At 59.0% G+C, this 26852-nt stretch overlaps 1 protein-coding gene and 1 long non-coding RNA gene across 9 annotated transcripts in view; one reads left to right on the top strand and one right to left on the bottom strand.

Moving 5' to 3' along the window:
• The window catches only part of ARHGEF10L (Rho guanine nucleotide exchange factor 10 like), a 109967-nt gene that overhangs the window by 19042 nt on the left and 64073 nt on the right, over positions 1-26852 (top strand). For 2 of the 7 annotated variants that reach the window (XM_040645851.1, XM_040645852.1), the window contains exons 5-14: positions 2982-3065; positions 7455-7624; positions 12300-12416; positions 15073-15181; positions 17753-17859; positions 19987-20064; positions 20981-21160; positions 22202-22318; positions 23737-23829; positions 24580-24753. In XM_040645851.1, the coding sequence (XP_040501785.1) occupies positions 2982-3065; positions 7455-7624; positions 12300-12416; positions 15073-15181; positions 17753-17859; positions 19987-20064; positions 20981-21160; positions 22202-22318; positions 23737-23829; positions 24580-24753 (1229 nt within the window). Of the gene's footprint in view, positions 1-2981; positions 3066-7454; positions 7625-12299; positions 12417-14392; positions 14533-15072; positions 15182-16369; positions 17013-17752; positions 17860-19986; positions 20065-20980; positions 21161-22201; positions 22319-23736; positions 23830-24579; positions 24754-26852 lie in introns of those variants that run through there. The other 5 variants (XM_040645853.1, XM_040645854.1, XM_040645850.1 and 2 more) reach the window with 4 other exon arrangements.
• LOC121106420 lies at positions 10379-15842 on the bottom strand. 2 transcript variants are annotated; one of them, XR_005839046.1, is made up of 5 exons: positions 15458-15842; positions 14876-15232; positions 13223-14545; positions 12204-12320; positions 10379-10627 (listed from the first exon to the last, which is right to left on the bottom strand). It is a non-coding gene; the product is annotated as an uncharacterized LOC121106420 (long non-coding RNA). The 2 variants fall into 2 exon arrangements; XR_005839045.1 differs by having other exon boundaries at positions 14876-15159; positions 15458-15836.

Genomic DNA, 26852 nt, shown 5'->3' on the forward strand with positions numbered 1-26852 from the left:
CCCGCTGTCTCGGCTGCTCATGGGAGGTGCTCCCCCCTCCTCCTCCCTCCCTGCTCCCTGCACCTTCCTGGTGTGTGCCTTTCCCCTCCTCCCGGGGCTCGGGTGCTGGGAAGTTCCAGGGAATTCTTGGCAGCAGCGGCTGCTGTTGCTGTCTTGGACCATGACAGGTGTCTCCCCTCTGCATTGGCAGCTGTGACCTTTGGTTTTTTGAGGCTGGACTTAAAAAAAAAAACATCAACATTCATTCTGGAATAGTTTTAGATGGGCGGAAAAGTTGTCAGGAGTTCTGTATACCCAACAGCTGGTTTTCCCTGTGGTTCACATCTTACGTGACCACAGAGCGTTTCTCAAAACTGAGAAGGCAGGCTGGGCACACTACCGTTCCCTGAGCTCCAGGCTTTCTCCGGATTCCACCAGTTTCTCTTCTTACACCCTTTTCTGTTCTGGGATCGTTTGTTTAGCCCGATCCGTGACAGTTTTGCAGCCTTCGCTTGCTTCGCATGATCTTGGGAGTGTTGGGGAGTAACAGCCGGGGTTTGGAGAATGTCTGGGTTTGTCTGGCGCTCTTCCCATGATCAGACTGGGGTTGTGGGTGTGGGGTTATAGGGATGCGGAGGAGAGACGCCCTCTTGTCACATCCTGTCTGGGTGCACAATGTCTGCGCGATGGCGCTGGAGATAATTCACTGGTCCGCTTGGTGGAGCTGGTGTGAGCCTCCTCTAAGTTCTCCCTTTGCGTCTGGGCTGCGGGGAGGTGGGCCTGTAGGTCCAGCCCGTCCTCACGTGTGTGTGTGTGGGGGTGAAGCTCTGCTGCCCATGTCTGGTCCTAGTGAAGCTTTGCATGACCTTGTTCCACACAGGAGGCAGGGGTCCCCCACCCCTTGCCCCCATTTTGCATGTGGGAGAATGGGAGATGGAGAGCCCACTGAATCTGCCCTGGAAGAAGGACGGGCGCCCTTGTAGGGAAGGCCCCTGAGCCTCATCACTGTGGTCTTACGGTGCCTTCTAAAGATGGGGAGACTCAGAGGGGAAGGGGCTTGTTCAAGGCCAGCCTAGCCGTGGCCTCCCCAGCTCTTCCGACTCACGGCTTTCGGGACAAGTAGCTCCTGGGCTCCTGCCCGCCTTGTGCCTCACGTGCCCTGCCCCGCTGTCCTGTCCCTCCCTGCTCAGCAGCACCATCCCTGCTCCTGCTGGCTCACTGACCCTGTTTCTTGGCCTGCAGGGCGCCCCCAGTGGTGAGCAACGGGGATGCTGCGGATGCTGCTCTCTCCGGGGTCCGGCGCTCCAGCTGGAAGCGGAAGAGCTCCCGCCGGAGTAAGTGACCCCCCACCCCGTCTTAGCCCAGGAGTGTGGCACCGGGGTAACCTCAGAGCCCCTTCTTCAGGCCCAGACAGCTGCATGGGCTGCTGTGGGCTTGGTGGCAGCTCGGAGGTGGACTGGCCGCAGCCTATGCTTGGGAGTTGCCCCCCCCCCCCCGTTTGTGGCCTGATGGGAGCCGTGGTCCAGGAGTTGATCACGCATTTGGCCGTTTCTCTGTTCCTCCGATACTCAGAAGCTCCTCCAGCGGGGCAGATGGGCTGGCAGTGGGGGGCCCTGGTGCCCAAGATGAGGGCCCTCTGGAAGCAGAACCCGCCACATAGGCAGGCAGTTCCCCTACAGGGGGCCAGGTGCCAGGAGGGGGATGTGGGAGTGAGGGGAACCCCTGAGTCCTGAAGGCAGAGAGGAGGGAGCAGGGGTCAGGAGAAGAGCATCCAGGCAGGGGCCGCCTGTGCAGGAGCCTGAACCCCAGCCCCTGGGGAGAGAGGGGACATCCAGAACCCTGGGAGGCCACAGCCGTGGTGTGCGGGAGGATAGCACCCAGGGGTCAATGGGGCAAGGCGAGGCTGCCGTGTCCCCCAGCTCCTTCTGGGCCTCCCAGCCATGCTTTTCCGAAGGCAAAGGGGAACTATGAGAGCCAGAGATGTGGTGGGGTGGGGGTGAAGCTATAAGACGAGGCGGGGTGGGCTGCAGCGCAGTGAGGAGGCTGTCCAGGAGAGGGAGGACGATGGTCAGAACTAGGGACCTGGAGAGAGGTGAGCGGGTCTCAGAGCCATGTGGGGGGCAGAGTCTGTATGGGGGTGGAAGAGAGGGTTGAGGGTGAGGCTTGACAGGGCTCCAGGGGCTCTGGGACTGCGGTGGGGATTTCAGAGCCCTTCTGGTCCCTTGTCTTCTCAGAAGGCCTGTGGGGTGAAGACAGGCTTCCATAAGGGTGGGGACCAGCTTTCCAAACCCTAGCTCTGTTTGGGGGCACACCCCTAAAGAGGGCAGAGCTTGGGGACACGGTTTTGAGGGGAGTCCTCCTTAATTTGCGCATCCTGGTAGCTGCTAATGGGGGGCAGAGTGGGCGCCCTGCCCTGCTCATTGCCCGCCCAACAAAATGTTGGCAGAGGGATGTGTTCATTTGCTGAATTTTTCACCAGTCAGGACCCTGATGGCTGCGTTTTGGGGGGCCTTTCCTTAATCCCACTCTCCCCTATTCCCTGTACTCAGTAGGGCTGCTTTGCCTGGTCCACCTCTGGGTGGGAGGTAGCTCCTTTTGGGTAGTCCTGAGGGTTTGGGCCACTGAGGATGCTCCCAGGCCCCAGGGCACAGGTGCTGGGTCAGCTTCACGCTCCCCGCAGGTGCCCGGAGCAGCTGTGGCGTCCGCCAGATGGGCAGGCCTGTGTGCGGCAGGGAGGCAGGTGGGGGGTCTGCCGTCCTCACTGGGAGGATGCCTTGCAGGGCTGGGGCGGGGGGCGGGGAGAAGCAGCGGAAGCGAGTCCTGGGAGAGCCGCCGGCAGGGGCTCCCGAGGGGCCGGGCCGCGGGCTGCTGGCCGAGCAGTCCGGCTGCGGGGCGGCGGGAGGGAGCTGCCAGCTGGTGCAGTCCTGCTGTCGGCCTGGCAGCCGCCTCCGCCCGGGCGCCACCGCCGCCTTAGCGCTCCTGTCCTCTCCCTTCGCTCCCAGTCGACCGGTTCACTTTCCCCGCCCTGGAAGAAGATGTGATTTACGACGACGTGCCGTGCGAGAACCTGGATGCCCATCAACCCGGTAAGCCTCCTCCGCGTTTCCCTGCGGCCTTCGGGGGCCCGGCGGGGGGTGGGGGCGGGGCCCGGGGAGGGTCTCCCTCTATTTCGCCGTCCCGCCCCACCGGCCAGGCCCCTCCTTACGGCTTTCGCCAACCACCAGCGGCGTCCTGGGAGCGGCTGGAGCTGTCTGGGGGCGTGGCCAGGCCCGGCCAGGCAGAGGCTGGGCGGGGACTCCTAGCTGCCGGGACCCCTGGATGCGGGGACCCCCTGGATGCGGGGGCCCGAGCCAGTCATTTCACCTCCCCAAGCCTCCATTTCCTGCCTCGGGAGAACGGAGAGGTAGCCCGGGCTCCCCGGAGCTGCTGGGGAAAAAGACAGCTTGTTAAACCAGACCGCTGGCACAGAGAGGATTGGGAAAAGCCTGCGCCCTGCGCTGGGCCCGGGAGGCGGGGAGATTGTGGCGGTAGAGGGGAAGCAGGGTGGGGTGGGGGTAAATGTGCCTGAGCTGCCCCTTCGGTATAGTCACCGAGCGGGAGAGACCATCACGGGGACCCAGGGAGGAGGCATGGCTGGTAACTGTTCACAGTGAGAGCCCATCTTTGCCTGAACCCATTAGGCCCCCTACTCTTCATGCTTTGTTTGCTGGAATCTACTTAGAAACTTTGATCTGGGGTATCACGGCCCCACTGTACAGACAAGGAAACTGGAGGCAGAGCTGGGATTTGAGCCTGGTTATTTGTGACTCCAAGTCTGCAGCTCTGTCCCCTACCCCAGGAGGGTTTGGGTGGCATCCTACGACAGATGACACATATTTGCTTCCACTCTTCAGTCAACCCCTTGAGGTCTGCAGGGCAGGGTTTACGGCTCCAGGTGACGGTGGCATCAGAGAGGTTAAGCCACCAGCTGCAGATCACACAGCCTGTTTCTGAGGAGCTTCTAGTCTGATGGGGTGGCCATCACCGCCCTTGGGCTGTGCACGTCCAATGGGAGAGACACGCAGACAACATGACAATGCCCCAGGGCCCTCAGAGCCACACTCCTGACTTGTGTCCCAGGAAGAGGGACAGGTGGGCTGATGACATGCCCATCCCTTTAGCAAGTCCCAGAGGTGCTTGGAGCATCCCTGCTTGTTGCTCCCTTGAATCCAGGCAGAGGAGGGGAAAGGGTACACTGTTGGGAGGCATGGGGGTCTTGTTGGAAGGTCCCAGATCTCAGAGGTCTGAGTGGCTTGGAGTCCACTTTTTGCCCCATTGAGCTCTTTTCCCACCTGAATCAAATCAAGCCACTCATCACTTGGTCCCAGTCTTCACTGAACACTGAGATGCCATCCTGCAGTTGTCCCTAATGTGGTTAAAAGGAGGTACCCAGGGTGTCAGCTCTGAGCCTTCAAACCGAGGACCAGGACACCCATCACAGGGCCCCCACCCTCAGGGCTGTGGGAGGGTCGAGTCCCAGGAGGCTGTGGAGGGCCCTCAGTGGGTATACTGCCCAAGCAACACTGGTGCTGTTGGCATTACACCTGCCGGGGCCCAGCACTGACCCGCACGGACTGATGGGGGCTCCGTGGGCACTCAGAGAGGAGGTTAAGAGCCAAGGAGCCGGCCATGCATCTAGGCCTGGCTTCGGATCCCAGCTCTGCCATTGGCAAGGGCACAGAGCTCTGCGCCTTTGGGCCTCGGCTTCTTCACGTAAAATCACAGTATCATTCCGTTGCTTTGGGGGATGTCACAACAGAGCATTTCGGCTTCATCTGTCCGGACCTCAGTCTAATACATCGGTACCGTTGGGGCAGTAATGGCCACACCCTGGGCTTGTGAGGACGCCATGAAATAACAGGCACAGACACTGAGCTGGTGGTGGGCGGTCCGTGCTTTGGAAAGAGAAGCTATGAGTGAAGCCCGAGGCTCCAGGAAGTAGAGGGTGGGAACCAGGACTGCTTGTGAGGCCCCTGAAGGCTGAGGATTTGGCCCAGGCTCAGGGATCTGGTGACACTTTCTCCACTGGGGAGAGCCAGCCTGCCTTCCTGCCTTCCTTCCTTCCTTCCTTCCTTCCTTCTTTCTTTCTTTCATTTTAGAGAGAGAGAGCGTGAGTGAGCGAGTGCTCGTGCAAGCAAGGTGGGGAGGGCAGGGGGGAGGGAGAGGGACAAGCAGACTCCGCGCTGAGTGCGGAGCCTGACCTGGGGCTTGATCTCAGGACTCTGAGATCATGACCTGAGCCAAAGCCAAGAGTCAGTTGCTTAACCAGCGGAGCCACCCAGGCACCCCTGGAGAGAGTCTTTCCAAATGAGTCCAGGAGTTGGTGGGGTTGGCAGGCCTCCGCGGAAGGCAGTGTGTGAATGGAGGGAGCCTGGCCTAGGTGTCTGCAGCCCCTTCTCCCTGCTCTGTCTGACCCTGCGCAAGCCACATGGCTTCTCCAGGCCCCTGTTCTCTCGTCTTCCTAACGAGGAGGTGATTACTCGCACCTGCCGACCTGAGGGCTGCTGGAGAATCCAGTGGGAGACGTGAAAGTGGGAGACTGAAGGTGTCAGTGGGGGGGAGGCCGGGGCTCCTGGAAGTGTGGGGAGGCAGGCATTCGAGATGCTGTCTGGGCTCTTCCTCAGAGGGAGCCCCAAGAACTGGGCTCTGCCCCTTTGCTCACGGGTCACGGGGCCTCCACTGTAGTAATAAGACAGTCAGCCCAGCCTTGTAAAGGTCACAGCCTGGTCACCAGCTGCTCCAGTCCCTGGAGACGTTAGTCATTATTATCTTTTGCTTAAAAATAACCTTATGCTCCCTCTTCATCCTGAGACCCGAGCCCCCAGCTAAGCCTCAGTGTGTCTGTTTGTTCTTTGGGTGACAGTCTCCCAGAACCCCCCACTCCCTGGCTCTCGTGTAGGGTGGAGGTGGGGGCCCTGGGTCAGTGGGATGACACCCAGGCCCGCCCAGAGCCCCCGTGAGGAAGGACCAGCTGCTCTTTGCGAGCGCCCGTCATGTGCTAGGCTCTTCGCTGGAGCTTTCAGTTCGTATTTTTATTTTTTATTTTTTTTAAAGATTTTATTTATTTATTCGACAGGGTAGAGACAGCCAGCGAGAGAGGGAACACAAGCAGGGGGAGTGGGAGAGGAAGAAGCAGGCTCATAGCGGAGGAGCCTGATGCGGGGCTCGATCCCATAACGCCGGGATCACGCCCTGAGCCGAAGGCAGACGCTTAACCCCTGTGCCACCCAGGTGCCCCTCAGTTCCTATTTTTTTTTTTTAATTTATTTTTATTTATTTATTTATTTTTTTAAAGATTTTGTTTTTATTTACTTGACAGAGATAGAGACAGCCAGTGAGAGAGGGAACACAAGCAGGGGGAGTGGGAGAGGAAGAAGCAGGCTCATAGCGGAGGAGCCTGATGTGGGGCTCGATCCCATAACACAGGGATCACGCCCTGAGCCGAAGGCAGACGCTTAACCCCTGTGCCACCCAGGTGCCCCTCAGTTCCTATTTTTAAAGAGAGAGAGAGAGAGAGAGAGACCTTTTGGCTTATTATTGTCATCATCGTGCAGAGAGGTCCCTGTTCTGAGCAGATTTTTTTAACCCTCGTGCTGTGTTTCTTGTGCATGGACTAAAGCATGTTCAACTCGTGCACTTTTTGGGGTCTGGCCTCACTTTTGTGGGGCTTGCAGTTCAGTCCTTCAGGTGACAGGCGAGGAAATGCAGCCCAGAGAGATGGGAGTGAGGCCCAAGGTCTCTGGGGTAGAGCTGGGCCTACCTGGGCAGCGGCTTTTCCACCTCTGCCTCGAAGCGGCCTCTCACTCTGGATGTGACAGGGACTGCGGGCGTGCCCCGGCCCTGGGGGTCCTGTCCCTCCTGACCAGGAGACTCTCAGCTCTTTGTCCTCCACTTCCCCGGTGGGGCTTTGGAAGACTGGGGGGGAACCCTCCTACATGCTGGGCCAGGCGCGCCCCCTACTGGACCATCCTGAACGCACATGGGAAACTCAAGATTTGGGGTGAGGGGTCCCCCACTCATTTAATGCTCCTGACAATTTCTGTTTTGCCCCCGAGGATGCTGGGGCCAGAGCTGAGGGCCTGAGTCAGGGCTTGGCTCTAGGTCTTCTGTTTCCCACGAAAACATTCCCAGAGGCCCAGGATGAGCGCTCAGATCCCAGAAGAGCGATCCTGAGGAGTAGTGGGCGGGGATTAAGGAGACTTTTGAGGGCCCCGCACATTTCTCACACCTTTCCACATTTTTTCGTGTCCTCCTCACTTACCAGGTGGATGTTGTGTGGTCATCATTTCTGTTTTATGGACGAGGACGTGGAGTTGGAGCCCCAGGACCCAACCGTGACCACCTCCCATCCCCCACCCGCCTGCCTGGGTCAGAAATTGGGTCTGGTGGGCTTGGCACGGGGGCCTCCGCTCACCACCCTGTCCCTTGGCCTGCAGGGGTGGAGAGGAACCTGCTCTACGAGGATGTGCACCGGGACGGGGGGCCCAGGGAGGCGGAGGACCTAGGCTGGAGCTCCAGCGAGTTCGAGAGCTACAGCGAGGACTCGGGGGAGGAGACCAAGCCCGAGGCAGAGCCCGCCAAGCACCGTGTGTCCTTCCAGCCCAAGGTAAGGGGGCGGGCATCTGTCACCCCAGCCAGGGCACTGCGACCCCCTGGGGGTTGGGTAAGGTGGGTGCTGAGGGCCAGGCCTCAGACTTGTATCCTATTAGTGACCCCCAGGAGTGTATAGTGAGAGAGGAGGTGGCCCAGGTGTCCCCAGAATAGGAACTGATCCACCAGCATTGCTGTTTGACCATGGAGAGCCGTCAGCCTGGAATGGGCGAGGTTCATACCTGGCCCAGGGGCTCCCCCACCCCATTCCCATGGCGGACCCGGTAAGGGACCATGATGCTGGCAGGCTCAGATCTGGCTGCAGAGTCAGCCTTCGGGCAGCCCAGCCAACCGATTAGAGTTGGCACTTAGATCAAGTCAGGTAGGCCTCCCTGCCCTACAGGACGTGTTCTGAGACCAGTCCTGGACCCATACAGTCCTCTGCCCTGGGGAAGTGAGCAAAGTGGGGAGCTGCCGTGGTGAAGACACAGTTGCCCAGAAGGCCTCTTTCCAAGGTCTTTTAAAATGCCATCCGTGCATCGGTTTCTGGAACAAGGTTCCTTCTGCTGGTTTCCAAGCCATGGAAGCTGAGTGGAGGATGGGTCGTCTGCTTCCTTCTAAGACAGGCTGCGCCTCCCATTTGTTCTGTGGAAGCAACTAGAAAGCAGATTCTATCCATGCTGTGATTTGGGGTTTAATGGGAACAGCTTCTTAGAGGCAGGCCCTGCCCCACCAGAGGTGACTGGGTCCCATCGGCCTCCTTTTGAAAAGACAGAGACAGGCAGACACCCAAAGGTGGTACAGGAAGAGGGTAGGGGCCCGAGGACAAGGCTGGGGTTATGGGCACCTCCGAGTCTTGCCTAGTGCCTCCTGTCCCTTTCTGAGTTTGGGGATACTCTTTGGAGGGGGGACACTGGCCAGAGAAGAACCCACACTTATGGTCTTCAGATAGACTTTCCTCAGCCCAGGAGGGGCTTCCCAAGTCCCCCAGAGGCCCAGGAGTTGAGCACATCTCTCTTGAACCCAGTCTTGTGGCTGGGGCTCCATAGGCTGGGCTACGGAAAATGGCCTTGATGTCTTGCTGGGATAAAATTAAGCATCTATGATAGCTGCTGTGTGCCCGGTCATTTCTGAGGGTGTGGGCAGGGGTGCACGGGAACAGGAAGACCCAACCCGATTGGCCAACCATGATGGTGTAGGAGGAGATACCAGATATGAAGCAATTTGTCAAAAATGAAGCCCCAAATGCCTTTCTGCAAACACGAGCCCAAGTCTCTACGGCCTCATGCCTGACCCGGGTGGGATCTAGTAAGACGAGTCAGACGGGGGCTTCTCTGGCGCAGAAGCAGAAGGGCTGGAAAGGTGTCCCAGGCTGGAGTAATGGCCCAGGAGAAAGCCCGGGAATAGTCCTGTTTCTCTTCTGTCCTGGGAAGGGGCGGTGTACACTGCTGTAGGGGAGGAAGGGCTCTGGCTATGAAGCCACATGGTCCCGGGACCCCCCTGAGATGAGGGCAGGACTCATGCCCCTCGGCTTGGTTCAGGATTCTCTGAACAGGAGGTGCTCGAGGCCTGGACCCGCCCTTGTTCTCAGCCTCTGGCAGTCCCATCCCTCCTATTACCCCCGAGGCGGCTTTGCCAGCCCCTTGCCTTCCTGCTGGGGACCAGGAGGGAACCACAGACATTTCTCAGGGGGCACGAGGCAGGGAGATGCTGAATTTGGGCTCCCCAGGGCTCGTCCTCAGACCTGCGTAGGCATCGGGATCACGAGGGTAGCTGATGAAACTCACAGACTCCAGGGCCTCACCCCCAGGGACTCTGGTTCAGGGTTTGGGTCGGGCTGGCCATCTGCTTTTTAACCAGCGCTCTGGCCCCCAGGGGATGCAAGGGGCCACAGAGAGAAATGTGGGGCTGGCCCTCACCATGGCTGGGCCCCAGGGGAGGAGTCTCTGGGAGCTGCCCGTTAGCTCTTGTCCTGCAGACCCTCCAGCTAGGGGCTTCGGACCCTTCCTCAGCAGGCAAACCATGCGGCAGGGCTCTTGGAATTTCCAACCACGAGGACGTTTTCTCTGGCCATGGGCCAAGGCCTGCCTGTTCCCTGAACAACAGGCTCCCAGGGAGATGGGGCGGGGGGGAGCTTTCCTGTGACGCCCGCCTCTGCCCTGGAGACCCCGCTGAGCCTTGTCAGCTGTGCTCTGCCCTCCTGAGCTGCTCTTGTGCCTGGCACTGCGGTGGCTGCATGGTGGGGCCACCGTTGCTTGGCTGTGTCTTGTGTGTGCTGTGGGACATAGGGCAGCGGAGACCCTGTCCTTGGAGTCTGACCGGGGGGCCTGGCTTCCCGTCTAGCTGCAGGAGAACTAGTGTAGTCCCTCCTTCAGGGGTCTTGGAAGGCCAGCCCTTAGCAGGTGCTTTTTGCCAAAGAAAGTGACTGAGGGGTCTGCAGAGGGACCTCCTCGGAAGCACCTGACCTCGATGTAAGCAGGGGCCTGATCCCGTTATGTTAATAAGTATCTGCTGGTTACAACCCATGGTCAGTGGGATTTTTTTTTTTTTTTTTCCATTTGTGGAATGGGCTGCCTTGGACTTTTCCTCTTTCTGACTGTGACCTCTTCATAATTGAGGTTACCATGATCCAGCTGGCCAGGGCACCAGGCAGAAACGCCAGCTCTGACCTCAGCCTTGCTCACTCCCCTGCTTGGATGTGGCTGAGGGCTGCAGTTGACCTCTGGTCCTGGTTCTTCTAATCCTGAGAGAGGCAGAGGGACAGGGCAAAGCCAGGGCCTCTGTGATTTTATTGTCAATTTACAGATGAAACAGGACTCAGTAGAAACCCCAACTCTCCAGTTTTGGGGAGTCTGAGTAATTCTCAGAAGGATCCCTGTGCTGCTCTTTCTTTGCATTAACAGGAGTGAACATCCGCTTAGCGTGGTACAGTTTACAAAGCAGTTCATATGGTTTTCCTAACACCCTAGAGTGGTCGGTATTATTTGCATTAAAAGTCTCATTTTGTTGATCGGAGAACCTAAGACAAAAATTTAGAGAGGCGGAATGATAAGGTTAAGGTCACATAGCTAGTAAGTGGTAGAGCTCCAACTTAATATCACATCTGATCTGAAACAAAATATATCATCTTTCTGTCCATGCATGCATGGATCCGTTCATCCGTCCATCCATCTGTCCATCCATCCATGTAACCATCTATCCAAGTATCCATCCATCTGTCCATCTATGCAGGTATCCGTCCATCCATCCACCCATCTGTCCATCCATCCAAGTATCCATCCATCCATCCATCCATCCATCCATCCATCCATCCATCCATCCAAGTATCCATCTACCCAAGTATCCATCCACCCAAGTATCCATCCATCCATCCATCCATCCATCCATCCATCCATCCATCCATCCGTCTGAACAACTATCCATCCATTCAACAAATACTGAGCATTTATAATTTGTAAGGTAGTGTAATAACAGCTTCCATTTTTTGGGCACTTACTAAGTCCTGGGCTCTACGTGTATTGCCCATTTAATCTTCTCAGTAACTCTGTGAAGTAGTTATTATCCTGGCCACTTGACCAGTGAGGGAGGTGTCCCTCCGAGAGGTAAAGATACTTTTCCAGCTACTGAGCCAGGGGGTGGTGATTTGCATGTAGGCCTGCTTGCCTCCAGAGTTCATGCTTCTGGAGCATGGTTTTCTGTATGTCTTGGTTTTCTGTATGCTTTACCAAATATCACTATTGCTCCCATGGTTCACGCACTTGAATGTCTATCTGTGTGTCTCTCCATCCATCCGTTTTCCCGGATAGTATGTAAGCTAGTCTGCCACCCATCCTTCCATCCAGTTGTCTGCCTGCGCTCCCTCTGTCCCTCCCTCCCGCCTCCCTCTATTAACCCATTCCTTCCTCCAGTGGTGTGCCAGAGCTGGCTCTTCCTAGCTCACAAGATCTAGGAACCAACTGTACACTCTTCCCAACTCTGCTTTCAGTGGGGTCACACTGGTAGTGTGAAATTTGCCATGGTAGGAGTGTTCCCACCATGGAAATACTACAAAGCAGGGCTCTTTCTCCTGGAGAGGCATTTGTTAAATATTTACCAGCACGGCATTGCTTCCATCCACCCACCAGTCCCGCTGTGTTTTTATTCATTCATCTTACAGTTCACCTGCCCATCCACTTACACAGCTCTGCGGTCATCCAACTAAGTTTATCCATTTGCTCACCTGTCCATTTATCTGTCTGTCCGTCCATCCATCCATCCACCCATCCTTCTGTCTGTTGTCCATCTGCCTGTCCAACCATCCCTCTCTACATTGACCCATCTTCCTATGCATTTGCCCACCCACCCATCCTGCCCATCCATCCCCCTGCCACCCATCCGTCTCACAGACTTGCCGAGAACCTCCTATGTCACCAGCCCCACGCTGGCCCCTGGGATGGGGGGATGCCTGAGACGCAGTCCTTGTCTTCCAAGTGCTGTCCCCCTTCCCTGAGGGGGGCCTGGTTGGTCCTCTCCTGTCCTCCCAGCAGCCAGGACCCCGCCCCCGCTGCCTACATGTTGGGGTGGGAGCCCTCCCCATGCCCCCCATCCCGCCTCACCTGGTCTCCTTTCTCCTCTGTTGTCCTGTTTGTCTCCTCCTGTCCCGCCTCCTCCTCGCACCTGCTCTCCTCTGCCTGGCCGCTTGGGGGCTCCAGCTTTCTCCAGACCTGACTAGGCTAAAGGAGAGATGCGCCAGGACTAAGAGAGACATCTTGGCTTTAAGAGCCGGGGGGAGAGACATGCAGGCGTTGAAGCACAAGTACGACTGTAAGGTACTGTCTGTCTGTCCCCCGCGTCCCGGCTGAGGCCTTGCAGAGGGGGGCCTGAGCGCCTGGTGCCCGCCCCGGCACGGGAGCCTGGCCACGTCTTGTGTCTGTGCCGGGACTGGAGCGCACTTCTCCACATTCTCGCCTCTCTCTCTCTGAGCGAACCCTTAGTGGTCTGCAGAATCCCTGGGTGGATCCGCGTGCCCTAGGGCCCTCGGCATCACCAGCAGCGCTTTGGAGCATGCCGACTCCTGAGCTCCATCCCCAGAGATGCTGATGCTGGCGGTCTGGGCCAAGGCCCAGGAATCTGCAAAGTGATAACTCTGGCGGGTGGCTGAGGGTTCCGCTCTGACAAATGTGAGCATGAGTGAGCGATGCTGGATGTTCCTGTCCCTCTGAGCTGTTCAGAGAGATCCAGGCTAAGGAAGTCTGTAGCAGACATCACAGCGCCTTCTTCTCAGATGGCGCTCGGACTTGTGGATCCTGATGACATCGACAGCAGGATCCTCCCTTAATCGAGCACTTCCTATGGGCTTTGGAGGCCTGCAGGCCTGGCTTTGAATCCCAGTCCCACCACTTCCTCTCTATGTGATCCTGGGCAGGCCTCTTGACCTCTCTGAGCCTTGGTTTCCTCACCTGTGAAATGGGGGCATTAACTATACCAGCCCCCAGGCTGGATGGAAGGAAGGATTAGGTGAGCTCAGATCTGTAAGGTGCTCTGGGCTGTGCTTGTGTTCGGTGGGTGGTGACCCCTATTATTTGTGCACTTGACTGTTTTGTCCCCAGGGCCCCCGGGGAGGCTGCTGACTTACTGCTGTCATTTGGCGTCAGTGAGGCTGGCGAGTGAATCAGCTGGCTGGTAGTCACAGCGCCGGGCCACGGCAGAGCTGGGATTCAAACCTGGGTCTGTGAGCTCCGAAGTGAGTGGTCTCCATCCTGGGCCACTGCCCGTTCTGTCCAAACCCAAGACCTCCCAGGAGGAGGGGGACAGACACTTTATCGTTTGCAGGGCCCTTGTATAGACGCGCCATGAGGGGGGGTCTGTGACCTGAGGGGGGCAGGCTTCACTTCTCTGAAGGCCAACAAGGCCGGGAGAGGAGCAGGGGGCACGTGAAGGGCAGAGTCTACCACTGGGGTTCTCGCCCGGGCCGTGACCCCGGACGTGGACCCCCGGCCTGGCCCCTGCACTGTGAAGATGGGCGGAGGCCGCAGGTTGACTCGGGGACAGCTTCCGGGTGTTCAGTTTTTGCTCTTTTTTGCACAGGAAAATGCTGAGAGAAGACCGTTTTTGAGAGTTTGTAGGGCAGCTCCCTGCCTTGGCTTTCTGCCAGGAAGGAACTGGGCTCAGAGCACAGGTTTCTAATCTGGGGCTTGTGACCCCCCCCACCCCACCCCAAGAGGCCAGGAATCACTGCTGAAGGATTGTGCTGTTTAGATGTAGGGAGGCCCCCGGGGGACTTCCCCTTCCCCCGGCTGGTTGTTTCCAGAAAGTCAGCATTGTTCCTGAAAAGCCACCACCCTGTGCCTCAGCCCAGCACCCAGTGGTTTTTTTGCAAGACTGAGGCCCAAGGAGTGCGGGGAGCGGGGATAGGGGCTTGTTTGGAGGAAGGTGATAGTGAGAGCAGAGACCGGAGCCCTCCTAGAGGCGTGCTACCCCCCTTCAGCAGAGAGCTTCAGGGAGGAGAGAGTTTTCCCAGAACAGCACTGGCCATTATGACAGCCACATGGCTCTTGAAATTTAAATCATTACAGTGAACTATAATCAGGACTTTGGGTCCTCAGTTGTACCAGGAGTTACTTGTGGCTGGTGGACCCCTAGCGGGCATGTCCATCATTGTAGGAAGTTCTGGCAGGGGAAGTTCTGTCGGGGAGGATGGCAGGGCTGGGGGCTGGGGGCTGAGCGGCTGCAGGAATGACATAGGGGACAGCAGCTCCGTGTGCAGGCCCTGTGCTCCCCCAGCGCTCGGGGGGCCGGCTTCCCCCTCCTGGGCACGCCTCCCATCCTGCTTAGCTTGCTGCATGGTGTCCGCGGGTCCCTCCTCGGTCCCTCCTCGCACAGGGGAAGCTGCGCTTGGCTCTGTGGCCGTTTCAGCCTTCCCCCGCCTTCCCGGGCCTCGGCTCAGTAAGAAACTTGGCTGTTTGGGGGGCAAGGGAGGGCTCCGTCACTTGGGTTTGACAGATGGGATGGGGGTGTGGATTCACGTACAGGTCATTTTATGGTTCAGCATGCTTCCCCAGACCCCGTCTGTTAGTCCTCACAGACCCTGGCACATCTCAGTAAGGAAACTGAGGCTCAGTGAGGTTACGTGACTTGTCCCGAGAGGTACAGCTGGGATCTGAACCCAGGCGTGGCACTCCAGGCCTTGAATTTTTCCCCAAAGGGGGACAATCGGGGTAAAACCTCTTCTTGCCGATTAAGAGGGTTCCTCCAGGGTGATCCCCCAGGCACGAATGCCCCTTCTCACCTTGTCCCGGGGTGTCTCAGGTGCCACTGCCTGGCTGTCCCTCTTGACCTCTGCTGCCACCTCCCTGGAAGTGAATGGGCCCGGGGGTCTTGATGTGTGCAGCTCCGGCTGGGAGGCCTGGGTGGGGCTGGTGGCCCTTGGCAGGCATCCTGGGGCATCCCTCAGCTTCTCTGATGAGCCCCTCTGCTTTTGCTCAGATGACCCAGCTCATGAAGGCTGCCAAGAGCGGGACCAAGGACGGGCTGGAGAAGACGAGGATTGCCGTCATGCGCAAAGTGTCCTTTCTGCACAGGAAAGACGTTCTCGGTGAGGCGCCGTGGGCCTGGCTGGCAGGAAGCTCAGGGCTCAGCTCTGTGACTGCAGGGAGGGGTGGGCGAAGCCAATTGGGGCCTGGGATCCTCTGGTCGAAAGGGTCCGGGACTGACCCCCAATTATCCCAGCTGGTCCCAGCCAGTTTCCCACCCTCTGGCAGGTATGACCCACCTATTTTTGGGGGAGGTGGGGCCTCTCCTTTCAGCCTCCCTGCCTTTGGTCTCTGTCCTGGCAGTCTTGGCCTCCTGCCTCCCATGCTGTTCGGCTTACCTGGCCTCATCTTTGAGCACCCCTGGTCTTTCCTTCGTTTGCCCATCACCCATCTGTCCACCAGCCAGTATTTCTTGAACACCCCCTAAGTGCTGCACCCTGTGCTGGGTACAGGGCCACCAAGATGAATGAGGCAGCATTTCCTCGGGGAGTTCCTGGCTCAGTGGGGGGCAGGCATATGAACAGGAAGTGACCACAGAGGCTGACAAGGAGGGGGGAGCCCAGGCGGGAGCATAGAGGAGCGCAGTGCAAATGAGCAGTGTGGGGGGGGGCGGGAGCAGGAGGAGGATGAGAGCCAGTTCAGTCAGGGGGTGGGGAATGGGGCAGGGAACCGGTGCTCTGGGTGGAGGAGCCAGTGTGTGCAAAGGCCCTGGAGCAGGGCAGTAGGAGACATTCAAGAAATGATTTTGTTTGGTTTGTTCCTGGGTTTCAGCACCAAAAGAAAAAAAAAAAAAAAAAGAAGAGAAAGGATTTTCGCAATTGTCAACATTTATCGCGTATTTACCGTGTGCTGGGTGCTGTCTGACGATCTTTACAGTTCCTTGCTTAATCCTTATAGACACCAGACAGTTCGCAGGACTGCCCTGTTTCCCGTGTGGAGATGAGCAGACAGGCACAGAGAGGTTCAGTGACTCTTCTGGGGACACACAGGCGTGAAAGGGACAGCAGAGGCTCCATGTGGCTGGAGTGAGGGGTGGGGGGTGAGAGATGGAGAGCCAGGCCAGCACAGATATTCAAGCCAGGGAGAACTTTGAGACTCTGTGCCCCCTTGAAAAGTTACACGCTTTCCCTTCCCTGTGCCTCTGTTTTCTCATCTGTACAATGGGGCTACTGTGGCATGTGTCTCGGGGGCCATGGTGAGAATGACCAAGGCGGTGCATGGAAAGAGCTCCCAGCTCCGATGTGGCAGATGTCATTCTCGGTGGGCAGTCACTGAGTGGAGGGGTTTGGTGCTAGGACAGTGTCTCGCCGGCGTGGGTTCAGATCCCCGCTTCACGGCCTCCTGGCCACACAACCTTGCATAGTTCTTCCCCTCTCAGAGGGACCGGTTCTTCATCTGTGAAAGGGGTTCAACCCCACCATTGCATGCCCTTGATGCAGCACTGAACCCTTGGGGAAGCCCTGGCCCCCGATGAGGGAGGGGACAGGCCGAGGAGCCCTTCCAGACTTGGTGGAGTAGCCTGGAGGAAGGACAGGGTGGACAGGCTGGTAGGCCGGGAGCTGTTCCTGGTCACCGTCCCCACCCCCAGTGTGGCCAGGCTGCCAGCAGGCTCTCCGTAAGCCCTCCCCACCCTGCCCGCCAGCCCAGAGCCTTGCCTAAAGTGACCCTCCCACCAGAGGCGTTATTAATAGCCACAGCAGGGCTCGGATCACTGGCCAAGAATGTTACCCAGTGGCGCATGGGGGAAGAGGAAGCCGCGGGGCCGGCGGCTGGGGTGGGTGCGGAGTGATGCCCGGGGTACCATGTGGGCCAGGCAGGAGGGCCTTCACCACCCCCACCCCCACACTGTGGTCCGCTGTCCCTCCTCCTCCTCCTCTTCTGTCTCCTGTTCAGGTAAGGGCCTGCCTGGGTGTCCCTGCTCCCTCGGCTCCTGGCTCAAGGGTCACTGCCACCTCCTTCTTCCCAGCTTCCCCACAGTGCCCTGCTGCCCACGGCCACCACCACTGGGTTTCAGAGCCAGAGCAGCTAGGGTCCCGTCTCCCTCTTCCTGTGTCTCTCTTGTGGGGGCAGAGCTGTTCAAGGCCAGATCCCTGCACTCTGCCTGACCTCCCTCTTTCTCTCTGCCCGAGGCTCTGTCTCCTGCACTCCGTCTGAGAGCTGCCCCCACTCGTGTCTGCACTGTCTAGTTGAACTTTCTTCCTTTGGGTCTATCTGCATCTTTTTTTTTTTTTTTGATGAAAAGATGAAAACACGAAAACACAGCTAAATAGCCCCGTTCTTCTTGGGGCTTACTTTCTTCCCCCTTTTGGGCATCCAGAAGAAAACTATTTTTAGTGCCTAGTGATGGAGACATAGGCGGCCTGGCTTTCGCCGGGCCAGAAGCGGGCGGGTCTGAGCGGGGACGGTGACTTCTGGCAGAGACCCTGCTGAGAGCTGGAGCCCCGAGGCGTGCTGCTTTGTGTCCCATTGCTGGCTCCCCTTTATTTCTGGCTAGATGACTCTAGCAGAGCGCATCAGTGAGTGACCCTCTGTGGCCCTGGGACCCTGGCCCAGGGTGGTTCCCAACTCCTGGGGGCCGAGCAGGGTATGTTATCCTCCCTTCGCATGTGTTACCAGCCCGTCTGACTTTCCAGGTGACTCGGAGGAGGAGGACATGGGGCTCCTGGAGGTCAGCGTTACGGACATCAAGCCCCCGGCCCCGGAGCTGGGCCCCATGCCGGAAGGCCTGAGCCCTCAGCAGGTCTGCGGGCGGAGCTGGGTGGTGGGGTCTTCAGGGAAAGGGGTGGTCGGGGGCCCTGTGAGTCTGGGTCTTGAAGGGGAAGTGATGAGTGGGAGCTCCCAGTGGAGCCCCAGCTTCTTGTCTCCTCACCAGCTGCACAGACTTCCAGACTGGACCCCGCAGGTCCCATGCCGTTGTCCTGGGGATGGTGGGCCCCCGCGTTTGGAGTGCTTGCTTCCCACCCCAGGGGGACCAGCGCACTCCCGCTTAGCCCTTTCACACGGAGGTGTTGTTTGAAGCAAGGGGCTGCTGTGACAGAAGGGTTGAGGAGACTTAAGCTAATCCAGCTTGGGAGATGTGGAGAGGCCAGCCCACCCTCCATCCTTGGGCTTCTCCCAGGTGCTGGGGACCTTGGGGTGAAGTCTCCCTTCCCCCTCAGTGTCACTGTGGGACAGGGACCGGGTGGCCTTGCTCTGTGCCCCGGGCAGAGGCATGTTGTCAGGTTGGCTGTCCCAGCCATGAAACAGGGAGAGAGACCTCCGACTTTCCCTAGATGTGGGGACACTGAGCAAGTCCTGTCAGGGCAGCAAGCGCCAAGAAGGGATTTGCCCCCCTTGTGGTTGGCAGAAAATCCTGATGTTTGGCTGCTTTTGAAAACCAGGTAGATGACATGTGACACATCGTGTCTCGGGAGTCCGTCCGCCCGCCTCCTTCCTGTCTGTTAGCTGCCTGGCCAGCCCTGCCCCAGGCACCGAGGTGGTGACCCTCATCCCCGGCAGCAAGTGCCTGTCAGAGAGGTTGGAGCCGCGCATGAGCCCAGGCTTCTGGCTCACAGTCCAGGGCTCCTCTCTCTGGCTTTGGTGGCCTCTCGGGAGCCTCTTGGTTTCCTGGACAATATTCGTTACTCCTGGCCAGTGGCTCTCAACCAAGGTGATTGTACCCCCCGGGGCATGTGGCCATGTCTGGTGACGTTTATGGCTGTCCCAGCTGGAGATGGTACTGGAATCTAGTGGGTAGGGGCCAGGGATGCGAAATGCCCTACAGCGCCTAGGACAGGCTGCATGACCGACAATCACCTGGCCTCAGGAACTCTGCCCTGGGAATGACTCGGGCACCTGGGGATCGTTGACAACGCTGACCTCCAGGAGCCCCATGTCACCTGGGACAGCTTGAAAGACAGTGGCCTGGGCCATCCCACAACCATGGGGCTGTGTGGGCCGTGGTTGGGCCTGGGGCACAGTGGGAACTGCTGAGAGGGGTGTGCCAGGGGTAGGACGGAGGTGTCCCAGAAGAGCAGGGGAGACGGCAGCGCCGAGGACCCGGATCGCTGCTCAGGGCGGCTGTCAGGGCATAGCAGGGGTCGGTCACCCTCCCAGCCACGGACAAGGTGGACAGGCTCCCGCCTCAGACACCTCTCCCGTAACACCTTTCATGAGCTCTATCCTGTCTTTGGGGCACAGTGGGGTCACCTGGGATGCTCTAAAAACTCTGGTACCCAGGTAGTGCCCCATACCGACTCCATCAGAATGTGTGGGGTGACGGCTGGTTGGCTTTAAAGATATCACCCAATTCCTCTGAGCAGCAGAGTTCACCACTGCCCCCGTCCCCTCTGTGCTGCCGAGCAGGCGAGGGCATCTGGATGGGTGCTGTCAGGCTGCGCCTGAGGGTCTGTCGATCTGGGCTCAGGAGAGAAGGGGCCGGTGGGGGGTGGGAGAGGGGTGGGATATATGGCCTGCGGTGGAGCCCCCTCGGGGGGTGGGAGAGGGATTGGTGGGGGGTGGGAGCTACAAGGAGTGGGAGCTGAGATCTCTGCTCCATCTAAGAATTTTCTACTGGAGTTGTCCAAGGATGGGGGGCCGCCTGACGCTGTGAAGGGGAGCCGGTGATTCCCTTTGCCTGGATGTTTGTGCAGAGCCCCAGCACCCCACACCCCATCTGCAGTCTGGGCTCTGCCGGGAAATGTGCAGCCACAGGTCCCCCTGCTCCCCGGGGTGGGCTCTGGGACGGACGGGTCCCTTCTGTCCCGTAGCCGTCAGCTCCTCCAGCGCCGAGATCCCTCTTCCTGCCACACCGGGCTCTGCACACATCCGGCGCTCGCCCTGTGTGGCGGCAGGTGCAGGCGCTGACCGCACTTTCTGGCCCGAGCAGGTGGTCCGGAGGCACATCCTGGGCTCCATCGTACAGAGTGAAGGCAGCTACGTGGAGTCTTTGAAGCGGGTTCTCCAGGTGCGACTCCAGGGGCCTCTGGGGAGACAGCAGGGAGGACCCCAGACGGACACTTTATAAGGAGTGCTGGGGGACTGGGGGCAGCTTTAAGGGGAAGGGGCCACAGGCCAGCGCTTTTATGGGGGCAGCAGGACTTCCTGATGCCTCGGTGTTCACAGGGGGACTGCATTTTGGGAACAAAGTTGAGGGTCTTTGAAGTGAGGTGTGGAGGGCACCGTGCCTTCCTCGGCCCTCCAGGAGCCCTGGGGCAGGGTCGTGTCTCCCATCCTCCTGGGCCCCCCGAGGCTGGAGCGGATGCACCCTCTCTCTGGCCGCCAGGATGCCAGGCGTTGCCATGTCAACTAACTGTCCCGACCTGGTGTGTAGTCACTCCTGACGTGCCGAATCCTCTGGGATGTTGGCTCCGAGAGAGGCCAACAGGGAAGGCAGATATTGTGGGGCGTTAGTGACCCCCTTCTCCTCCCGAGTTTGGATCCACGGAAGGGGGCCCAGGTGTCAGGCAGGGAGAGATGGAAATATCACTGTGTTCCTGATCAGCCCAGTCGGAGTGTGGCTCTGGGTCTGGGGGCCGAGGGAGCTAGGGGTGACATCACTGCCACCATTCCATTCGATGGACCGGCTCAGCCATAGGCAGAGCTGGACAGCGCCAGCCGGGGCCTCGGGGCCTCGTCTCCGTGGGGCTCCTTGCGGGCGTCTTCCTCCCAACCCACCTTCACATCCAAGTCAGGGGGTGGGTTGTGGGCAGGCAAAGAGGGGCCAGGTGTGTTAATGGAGATCCTTCCAGAAGGACGAGGAGTGAGGGAAGGTCTACCCATGGCCTGCCAAGGTATGCTGGGCCTTGTCCAGGTTGTCTGAAGGGCAGGTCGGGGAGGGGCTGTGGCCGGGCTTCGGGGCGCTCACCGCACCGGCCCTGCAGGATTACCGGAACCCCCTGATGGAGATGGAGCCCAAGGTGCTGAGCGCCCGCAAGTGCCAGGCGGTGTTCTTCCGCGTGAAGGAGATCCTGCACTGCCACTCCATGTTCCAGATAGCCCTGTCCTCCCGCGTGGCTGAGTGGGACGCCACCGAGAAGATCGGAGACCTCTTTGTGGCTTCGGTACGTGTCCCCAGACTCTCAGGTACACGCCGCAGCCCTCACCTGGATGCCATCCGGGCTGGTGCCCTGCACCACCTGGTCACCGTCTAAGCCAGCAAGGTCCGGGGGTCGCAGCGCCCGGGTCTGCCTGGTCCCAGCTGGCGTGGGCATGACACTTTCTAGTAGGTCCTTGGAGGTGTCCGCAGCTGTGGTGCCAGTGAAGCCCGCTTGCTGTCCTGGCCCTGCCTGACGGCAGTGCCTCCAGGAGGCCGGAGACCTTGGGCGGCCACCTGGCCGGTCTGCAGCTTGCCTGCTGAGTGCTCACGGGGTGCTGGCTGAGTGCTTGCACAGACCGTGGCCTTGGCCCCCAGAGGACGCTGCGGGGCATTGGGGGAGCGCATTGGATTGTGCTCCAGGAGGCCTGGCCAGTCCCAGCTCGGTTTTGTCACCTCGGGCAGCTCCCAGGCTCTCTCTGGGCTCGGGTCCCCAGCTGAGTGGGGGCTCTTGGTTTTTCAGACTGAAGTCTGTGAGCCCCAGAGCAACGCATGAGGGGTGGGGGGTCAAGTTGGTGGAACTCCACTTTGATTTGTTGTAGGTAATTGGGGTCTCCAAAAAGAAAAAAAACTATTGCTTTGAAAATCCCAGCACTCAACAGATCTGAGGCCCTGGGCCTTGTGGACAGGGTCTGGGGGCAGGAGTGCCATCCTCGCGGCTGGAGGGCCAGGGCATTCTATTTCCTGGGGGTGGTGAGGAAGGGCACGTAGAGGGGGAGGTCAGACCTGCCCCCACCCCTGCCCCTTCTCCTCCCTTCACCTTCCAGGGCTGCCCTGCTGTGGGGAGGAGGAGGGTCCCCGGTCTCTTGGCACCACCTCTTCCTCCCTGGGACCACGGGCATCTGTCACCTTTCAGAGCCTGGTTTCCTCCCCTCAGTGGGATGCCAGGTTTCCTGACCTCAAGGCTGGTTGTGACCGTCGGGGTAGCCAGTACCGAGGGCGGGGGTGCTAGCCGCCCTTCCCCTCCTGTCGCAGTGACCCTCCCGCCCTGCCCCCGTGTCCGTTCCAGTTCTCCAAGTCCATGGTGCTAGACGTGTACAGCGACTATGTGAACAACTTCACCAACGCCATGTCCATCATCAAGAAGGCCTGTCTCACCAAGCCCGCCTTCCTCGAGTTCCTCAAGGTGGGCCAGTGGGGGTCCGGGGCACCTCTCAGTGGGTTTCTCAGGAGGGACAGGGCACTGGGGCTCAGCCTTGGGTGTTCTATCATCGCTGTGGCCCGGGTACCTCCCCTCTTGCCTTTGGGACCTCCCCCGGGCCATGGGAGGGAAGCCGGTCCCTCTTGCCCCCTGGGAGGAGGGCGAAGATAATGAGTTAGAGGGTCTGTAAGCAGCTTGGGAAGCTGGAGCTCTGCCAGGTGGAAGGGGAGGCCGGTGACCTCTCTCGGACGGGTGAGGTGACAATGGGTGGGTCTGTGGTGGGTAGACCGGGTGGTGTGGGGGCTGTGTTCCTCTGTCAGGCTTGGCTTAGGTGGGCCTTCAGGTATGGCTCTGGTTGTCACCGGACTGATCCTTTTTCTTCATTTGTGAAAGGGTGAGGAAAATTCCTCAGAGGGGTTTCTTGGGGACCCTGCGGGGGAATAAAGGTAAAAGGGATCAGGGCATCAGGTAGCCGTGGCCAGGCTCCCTGGGTTCCTGGGGTGTGCGGTCAGCTGAGTCGGACACAGACCTTGCCGTCAGGAATTGTGCTGCCCTGTTAGCGGGGGGGTAGGGAGGGTTAGGTGGGGGAGGAGCCTCAGCCGAGGAACCCCCTGCCCGATCCAAGGAGGTCAGGGGACTTTCTCAGGGGAGTGTCATCCATTGTAACAGGTGGAAACAGGAGAGTGTTCCAGGGACAAGGGTGGTGGGGCAAAGCTTAGAGGCAGGAGGGTGGGGATGGGCAAGTCTGGTTGGATCTTGGGAGCAGTGGGTGCCTCTCAGCGAGTCCCAGGGGAGAAGGCCCGGAAGCGGCTGAGTTCAGTTTGGGTGGCCCTGGATCTCAAGACCCGGGCAGCTGGGCCCTCATATTTCAGGCAGTGCCAGAGTTCTGGGCCTGGGCAGATGGATGTGAAGGCCAGGGAGGAAGCTGAGGTGGCAGGCTGGGTGGCAGGGCGTGAGGGCTGGAATCAAGGTGACAGGTGTGTGGATGGAGCGCTGGAGGCAGATGAAAGAGGACAGTAGGACCCTGTGCCCGCCCCTCAGCCTGACCTGGGCCCCACTGCCTTAGTTCACGTGGAGGGAGTGGTTGTCAAGGCTGCTCCCAGAGCTCTGGTCTCTTGAAGAAACTGGTCAATCTCCCAGTTATGCTTTTAGTCCAGAGGTCTCTGCATGACTGCTCTAGTCTCCCAGGCTAAGGGGCTCTGCGGGAGACCCCAGTGGTGGCAGAGAGCCCTGGCTGTGGGACCAGGGACCCCCGGGCCTCTTTTCTCAGGCCCAAGGCTGAGCAGGGTCCTGGGTCCTGGCAGGGGGGAGAGCCTAGGACAGGCAACGTCTGCCCTCCGGGGCGCTCGGCCCCCGCTGCAGGTGGGGGGGCTCGGTGAATGATTCCCCCTCCTCTCCAACAGCGGCGGCAGGTGTGCAGCCCGGACCGCGTCACGCTCTACGGGCTGATGGTGAAGCCCATCCAGAGGTTCCCGCAGTTCATCCTCCTGCTTCAGGTGCTGCGCGGGATGCTGGCAGCTGCGGGCCTGCAGGGTGTGGCCTGGGCTGGCTCAAGCCTCCTGGGGTGGGGGCTTCTCACCCGTCATCCACAACCCATCCGTCTGCTGTGGACCCTGCAGTCCCCTCTCTCTCTGCTCCTGGAGTGGAACTGATTGTGTCAGACAACTTATTATCCACCTCCCTGGCGTGGATGGCTGGGTGACTGGTGAGGGCAGGAGCCCAGGTTGCAGGAAGGGAACTAGGGTGTGTGGACTCCCAGCCCTCGGGGGCCTGGCAGCGGGGGGACGCTCAGTGAGTAAGCTGACTTTGGCCACTTCAGGCTTCTAGAGGGAGCTTTTGTCCCCTTGCAGGGCCCCAAGAGCTTGGGACACCTCCCCTGATTGCCGAGGGCCCTTAGTTGGGGTGAGCCCTCTGCCGCTGAGCTGGGCAGGGGGCTGCCAGGCCGAGGACCCTCGCAGCACTTTCCTCTCTGTCCTCAGAGCTGCCGGCTGCAGGAGGGGGCTCTCGGCAAACTGCTGATCAGTGAATTAGAGATTGATCCACATATTTATTTTATTTTTTCATCCATTAGCTATTTCTTGAGGCCTTGCTATATGTCACGTACCATCTTATCTATCTTGGCCAAAAGCGGGGCACCTTCAGCCCCGGTCTCTGCAGGAGGTGGGAGGGTGAGACCTGGATCCCAGGCCAGGGGAGGGTCTGCTGGGGCGCGGTTCTCAGCCCTGGGTCTCTCGGCATCCTGGCAGGACATGCTGAAGAACACCCCCAGGGGCCACCCGGACAGGCTCTCCCTGCAGCTCGCCCTCACGGAGCTGGAGACGCTGGCAGAGAAGCTCAATGAGCAGAAGCGGCTGGCCGACCAGGTGGCCGAGATCCAGCAGCTGACCAAGAGCGTCAGCGACCGCAGCAGCCTCAACAAGGTGAGCGTCAGGGTCCCCCCACCTGCGAGCCTTTACCTGCTCTGCCGCCTTTCACACCTGTCGCTCTGCCTCCTGCCCTCGGTCGCCCACTAGGTGGCAGTGTTCTCTGAGGGAGGGGAGTCCTTGCTTCTCTCTGAGCCCACAGACCTCACCTCCAGGATTAGAGTCTGCACTGCACCCCCATATTCATTACTATTCATGTTATTTTAGGATAAAAGCTGATTTTGTCCATCAGTGTCATTGGACACCAGAAATGACAGTCTAGCATCATGCGTATACAAGGAGGCTCTGGGGTCAGAATCTCGGTTTGAATCCAGATTTTGCCAATGATGCTCACTGTGTAGCTTCAGGGGAATCACCCAAGCTCTCTGGACCTCACTTGCTCCCTCTGAAACGAGGAGAACTCAGCGGTGCCCGAGCCCAAGGCCGCTGCGAGGCCAACAGAGGAGTCCTTAATATAGGGTGGCTATCGTTGCTACTAGTGTTATCGGTAAAGAAGAAAGAGGAAAAAGTCACACCATGTTTTGGGGGTTGCAACTCAGGAACATTCTAGTAAAAAAAAATCTTAGAAAACTTTCAGATGACTCCATAGAGAACCTTGTGTTTTCAAAACACAAAGCCAGTACCGAAAAGCATCGTCACCTCGAGTCACCTGTTGGTGCACGTGACATGAGGCGCTGGAAGCCGCCCCCAGACCCGGGAGGCCCTGCACCCTGGGCACCCCCTGCTTTCACCCACCGGAGGGTGGAGGCCGGTGGGGATGGCTCGGGGTGAGGCAACCCCATCTCGGGGCACAGAGGCAGGGACATTGGCTGTTCTTTGGGGCAGAGACATTGTGTGGGGTCGTCACGGGGAGGTGTTCCAATCTTTCAGGGAAAAACTGGGAGCCTCCTGGCTCTGTGGGCCTTAAAAGCAGAAGTAAGGCCAGTGACTAAGGCCAGTGGGATTTCAGCCACATGGGGTGGAACTTTCTAATAGTACAGGAAGCTTTGCCCAGAGGACAACAGCCCTTTCCAGGTGGCCTGCACTTTACAGTATATAATACTGACCTGTGCTGCGATCTTTTATCTTCTCCACAGGCCTGCGGAGCCTGGACAAGATAGCCTGTGGGGTCCCGTGCGGTTCTAAGCTTCAGGGGTCCTACATCTATTTTTTTTAAAAGATCTTATCAATTTTATTTTATTTGACAGAGAGAGCACAAGCAGGAGGGGCCGAGGGAGAGGGAGAAACAGACTCCCTGCTGAGCAGGGAGCCCAATGCGGGGCTCAATCCCAGGATCTTGAGATCATGACCTGAGCCGAAGGCAGACGCTTCCCCAACTGAGCCACCCAGGTGCCCCCAGGGGTCTCATATCTTAAGACTTTCCCTCCTCAGGCCAGATTCAGGTGGTACATGGGCTTTTAGGCCCACACAATATTTTTAAGATGGACTCAGTTGCCATCACTTAAAAATGGAAAGCTGTCCCATAAAATCTGGACTGGTAGGTCTTCTCGAAGGGTTGGAAGAGCTGGCACGCTGGCCCACCTTCCTGCAGGCCACTGGTCACCTGAGTAGCAGCTGCCCACACCCCCTCAGTCCCCAGGCCCTCCCTGCCTCCAGGCAGGACTCCCTAACCAACCCCATGCCAGCCCTCTACTTCGGAATGTCTCTAGAAAAACAGACTTCAGGCCAGCCTGGCACGTGTGCCAGAGCCACGGGAAGAGCTGGGCGGGCAGAAGACCAGAGCAGGTGCTAGGAAGGACTTCCTCCTGCCCGCCCAGCTCTTCCCGTGGCTCTGGCACACGTGTGTGGTCTGAAGCCAGAGAAACCCTCTTGCTTACAGAGAGGGAGCCCAAGGGAGGGGACAGAAGAGGACACTTCCCAAGTGCAGAGACCATCAGAAACCAGCGCACGTGCCAGGGGACCTGGGCAGTAAGGAGCCATGGTCACTGGCTGGAGGTCAGGAAAAGCCTGTTTGGTGTTGGGCAAGGAACCGAAAGCTCTGAGCCTCAGTTTCTCCACCTGTCAGGTGTGGGGTGTTTTCGAGATGTGTGGGATGTGGTTGTGGCAGTGACATGGTGGCACACTGGGCCTACCCCTGGCCAGCCCCCCCCCCCCCC

The sequence above is a fragment of the Ursus maritimus genome, unplaced genomic scaffold (genome assembly GCF_017311325.1).
Source record: "Ursus maritimus isolate PB19 unplaced genomic scaffold, ASM1731132v1 scaffold_32, whole genome shotgun sequence".
In the NCBI taxonomy this organism is placed as follows: Eukaryota; Metazoa; Chordata; class Mammalia; order Carnivora; family Ursidae; genus Ursus; species Ursus maritimus.